This window comes from Haemaphysalis longicornis, unplaced genomic scaffold (assembly GCF_048455015.1).
Source record: "Haemaphysalis longicornis isolate Haplotype H1 unplaced genomic scaffold, Haemaphysalis longicornis Haplotype H1 scaffold_1, whole genome shotgun sequence".
Lineage (NCBI taxonomy): Eukaryota > Metazoa > Arthropoda > Arachnida > Ixodida > Ixodidae > Haemaphysalis > Haemaphysalis longicornis.
In genome coordinates, this window is record NW_027526203.1 from 373,886,422 (window position 1) to 373,890,955 (window position 4,534).

Consider the following 4,534-nt stretch of genomic DNA (forward strand, 5'->3'; position numbering starts at 1 on the left):
TCGTCTGCGGTGTTCAGATTAACTGAAGACATAAGCTTAAAATATCACTAATTGTTCAAATTTTCGCCTGCTGCTTCTTGAACGGCGTGTTTAGTGCAGCTTCAAGTTTTATTCAGTGCAGTCTAGGTCTGCATATGCCGCTCTTTGTACAAAACATTCGGTGCGTCTAAAGCACAACTACACAATGGTCCGCCCTTGTACATGAAGAAGGCAGCCCAAGTCATACGCTCGAATAATGAAGTCAAACGAACAATGGGCGTTGAAATTGGGTGTAGCGTGTTTTTATTCACAGAGGATGAGACTCGCAGCGGGATGCCTTCCGAACAAGCTTCTCCTGTCGGCAGAGCCTACGTTGTGTTTGGTGAGTGGATGCTTTGCAGCTGGCTGACGGCACTTTCGAGAATAGTTCCTGTCACAGAGTTGGAGACACGTGCACGACGCAAAACACGAACTTCTTCCAGGCCTGCTTGGCGCTTCCAAGGTTGGCTTCTGCGATGAATTTCACAACACGTGAAGCTCGCTCGACATTGATGGGGCGCGATCATCGCCACTCACTCTGGCGACGATCGGCCTTCTAGAACATACCTACATGGGAACTGCTGTGCACCTGCTTGTATGAGCGTCGGCAGGATTTTATCTTGCGGGGGGTAAACCCATTGTAGCGTGAGGGGACAGGAAAGAAGGCATGGGAGAGGGTGCAAGTGCTGGGGTAACTGGGGGGGGGGGGGGGAGGGGGGAGCAAGTGCCCCTTTTGCACCCCCTGCCGAGGCCCATGCCTGCTTGTGAGCACAGTACGTACCGTATATGCAAAATTTGTTTGTAAACGACTCTCATACTTCACGAGTTCAGATTTAAAACTGATGGCAAATTTCTGGTCCCTTTCAATTTCCTCTCAGGTTTTCTAGCAGTTAGAGTGCTAACCCGTGAGAAGTTTTACTTCTCAAATTTCACAGAACGTGACTATATTATTAGCCTGGTGTTGGCGTCAGTACAACACGACGATTATATTGTCTCCAAAAAGCTGCTACTTCATGCATAGAATTCTTAACGTACCCCATTTTGAGGGATGCATAAGATGCACAAATTGTTTTTTGGTAAAAAACTGGTGCAGGGGGTGACTCTCTGCTTTGGAATGAAACGAGAGCAGAAATTAGAACTCGGGCGTGTACACACCTAATCGCCATTTTGAGGGCGCGATCACCACCATCCGCCACCTCCGCCGTAGCCACCTCCACCGTAGCCGCCGCCGCCGCCGCCGTAGCCACCGCCGCCGTAGCCTCCACCGCCGAATCCTCCGCCGCCGAATCCTCCGCCACCGTAGCCTCCACCTCCTGAGGTCTTGATGATAATAATCTTGCCGACGCCTCCACCTCCGAAACCACCGCCGCCGAAGCCTCCACCGCCGAAGCCTCCTCCGCCGTAGCCTCCGCCACCATAGCCACCACCGTGGCCACCGCCGCCGAAGCCGCCACCTCCGAAACCGCCAAAGCCACCACCGCCGTATCCACCAAGGGAACCGGCGGTCGCGGTAGCCACAAGGCACCCGCAAAACACGGCGCTCAGCTGGAACAATGAGGTAAAAAGAAAAACAAAAACTCATGATCATTTCTTGAGCATTACGACAGGATGTACCCGCAAAGCTAAAAAACTGCGCCCATCTAATGCTGCGCCATGCATAAATGTTAGCAACCAAAAATCTTCTCATACCTGCCGCGGCGGCTCAGGGGTTAAGGCATTGTACTCTACTGAGCTGCAGGACGCGTGTTCGATCCCAGCCACGGCGACTATTTTTAGTATTGGAGGCGAAAAACGAAACGCTTGTGGGACATCGTTCCGGCTCAACTTAAATATCCCCATGGGATCTAAATTAATCCGTAGTCCTCCACTACAGCGCCCCTCATAACCCAGGTGTAGATTCGGTGTGTTAAATACCCGAAATAAGTTTCTTTTTAATGTACGTCTTTCTCTATGCAATACCCCACGAGTGTGCTACAAAACATTTTGCATAGCAATATACAAGGATGTGAAATGGCTCCTACGAAGTTTGTTTGCGACCATTGTTGTAAATTGTTACTAGCACCTGTGGACATAACGAAACGAAACCAATATAACAACTTATCGTCCTACATTTATGCTGCTCTTTTCAAGCTGATTTCTTCCTTTTGCAGTGAATGAGGCACAATAGCAATTTCGTAACTTCTCCATTGCAAAGATACTGTGACATAAAACACGGTAGCGAGTGAAACATTTGTAATCCAAGTTAAGAATGAAGTAATTTTTTTGTACCTAAATTGCCCTACTACGTTTATACGCAGCTGAGGCAGGCTACATTAGCCACGAAAACCACCATGGCTTCAGTCCACGGACAAGGGCAAAAAGGTGCTCAGCGAGGTCCAGCTGAAACGAACTTTCCTGCCCTTTCCAAAAACACACTGGCCTTGCTTAAATGATGCAATGTTGTAATTGTCACCGACATGATTCTTAAAACTGAAGGTAGTTGAAGAACTGCACGTTAGTCTCGCAAAGTGTATTAGGGAAGCACTTCTCCGTGAACATTCTTAACCACGTCTGTTTTGTAGCCCCTGGGTGCCCTACGGCGCTTCTGTTCTCTTGAATACGGTGACCGGTTGGTACAGGGCACCACGTGCGGTCGAGAGAAGCCTGCTCGCCGCACGAGGCGTCGCCGTTCAGGCCGGACCACCTGCAGCCGCCGTGCTCTTACCATAAGCCTCATCCTGGAGATTGCTTCCTCGGCAGGGACTGCAAGGTCTGGCTTGTTCGGACCACCGCTTCTGTCTTATATAGCGACGGGAAGCAGCGGAAGAGGAGGTCATCGTGCCAGCTCGATTGCAAAATGGCCGCTGCACCGCAGTGCGGGAAGAGGAGGAGGGGGAAGACTGCACAATGAGATTGCCAATTCACGCCCCGGCTATTAAAGAAAGTGAGCGGAGGATACATGGCGAGCGCAACGGGTGGTGACTTCGGCGGCGAAAGCAAGACGAAAACCCGAAGACAAACCAGGCAGCGTGCGGAGAGGGAAGAAATGCAGAGGAAGGCGGGTGTTCTAGTTGGCGCGGCCCGGGAAGGGGACGCTTGAAACCATCGCTCCTGCACGCTTAAAAGCCAAAAAGCAAAAGCGCGCGTTCAGCACGCACTCGCGAGCGGCTTGACTGCGTCATCCCTTCGGGGCGCGACTCTCCTCGTGGCGGCAGCGCATTCGTGAACTTGGAGGCTGTTATTACACGCCAAGCAGCCCCCGAGGCGTCGTCTCGGACAATAAATAAAGTTCCCGGCGACAAAGCATCCAGCAGCGGTAGGAAGGTTCGCGTAACGCTTGCATACTTCCGGGTTGCTCAGTGCCTAGACAGCACTGTAATGGTAGCAGCAGCGGCGCGAACTCCGCGATATTCATGCGCCGCCGATCGCGCGATAGCCAGCCCCATCTCCCGTACACCCGAGCCGCTGTCGCTTGTCGCGCTCGGCCCCATGAACAGCAGCTGGCGGACTTCACGGGGGCCTCATTGTTTTGATCAATCATCGGTGAACCCACAGACGCGTTTGGGGCAGCCTAAACGCTTGGGCAGGTCCCCGAACCCCCGAAAGCAGATAAAGCGGTACTTGGGTCCGCTGCATACGGCGGCCACCATGGCCCGGGGGCGTTTGACACCGTCGCCTCTCCCGGTTTGCCACGCTGCCTCGGGCGGGATGGAATCCGCTGACTTATGTCGATACCTGTCACTGACGAAATCCGCCCGATGTCAGGACGCGCCAGTGTCCCGATGCATTTGCTCATTGCGTAAGCATGCAGCCAGGGGCCGTGAGGTCGGTTCACGAAAACATCAAAAGCAATCAAGAGCACTCACCAGTAAAGCCTTTTGATATGTTCTTTTTGTGTTGTTGTTGTTGTTGTTCATCACTGCTGCACAAGACAATTTTTAATGTTGTCAAAGGACGGCTAACGAACTGGCCACCGAAAAGAGGTTGACCTCTATCATTTTGCTGGGAGAGAACAATCAAACGGGGTGCTTTTGAACGTGTCAACTTGTCACTATGGCACGTGCATTTGCTACACTCCCCTTTGTTTTCACGAAGTTGGAAGAAGTGGGAGATGGTACAGCGAAGCTTGAATTCAGCGCATAACAATGCGAGCATCTGCAAGAGCGCGCTTAAGTGACTTCAAGTCGTTAAAGGCTCGCCAGTTAGTCAAAATTAATCCGGAGCCCCCCACTACGGTGCGCCTCATCGCCTGTGTAGCGTGAGAGCGTTAAACCTCATCATCAAAGTCACTTCACGTAAAATTTACCGCTAAATTCTAAAAACGTGATGGTATTCACATGTTTACTAACGCGAGCCACAATGCTTCCACCGCTTACATTGTCATTTAAGGAATGACCAAAGCGGCCGTGAACATCTAGCAGTTACAAAGGCGAATCGGGCTCTTCCCCAAGGCGAGCGCAAGCGCCGACCGGAGCTCTTTTGCAACAAGAGCTGCCGCCAACGTAACAAAAGCGCCGTCGTGACCATCTCTCATCTT

The 4,534-nt window shown here is 51.8% G+C and overlaps 1 protein-coding gene across 1 annotated transcript; it reads right to left on the reverse strand.

The window, feature by feature from the left end:
- Positions 1 to 1,179: 1,179 nt before the first annotated feature.
- Positions 1,180 to 3,171, reverse strand: LOC144171636 (uncharacterized). The gene is made up of 2 exons (XM_077700987.1): positions 2,723 to 3,171; positions 1,180 to 1,563 (listed from the first exon to the last, which is right to left on the reverse strand). Exons 1-2 carry the CDS (start codon positions 2,732 to 2,734, stop codon positions 1,198 to 1,200), a joined length of 378 nt encoding a protein of 125 aa, XP_077557113.1. The 5' UTR covers positions 2,735 to 3,171; the 3' UTR covers positions 1,180 to 1,197.
- Positions 3,172 to 4,534: the final 1,363 nt, after the last annotated feature.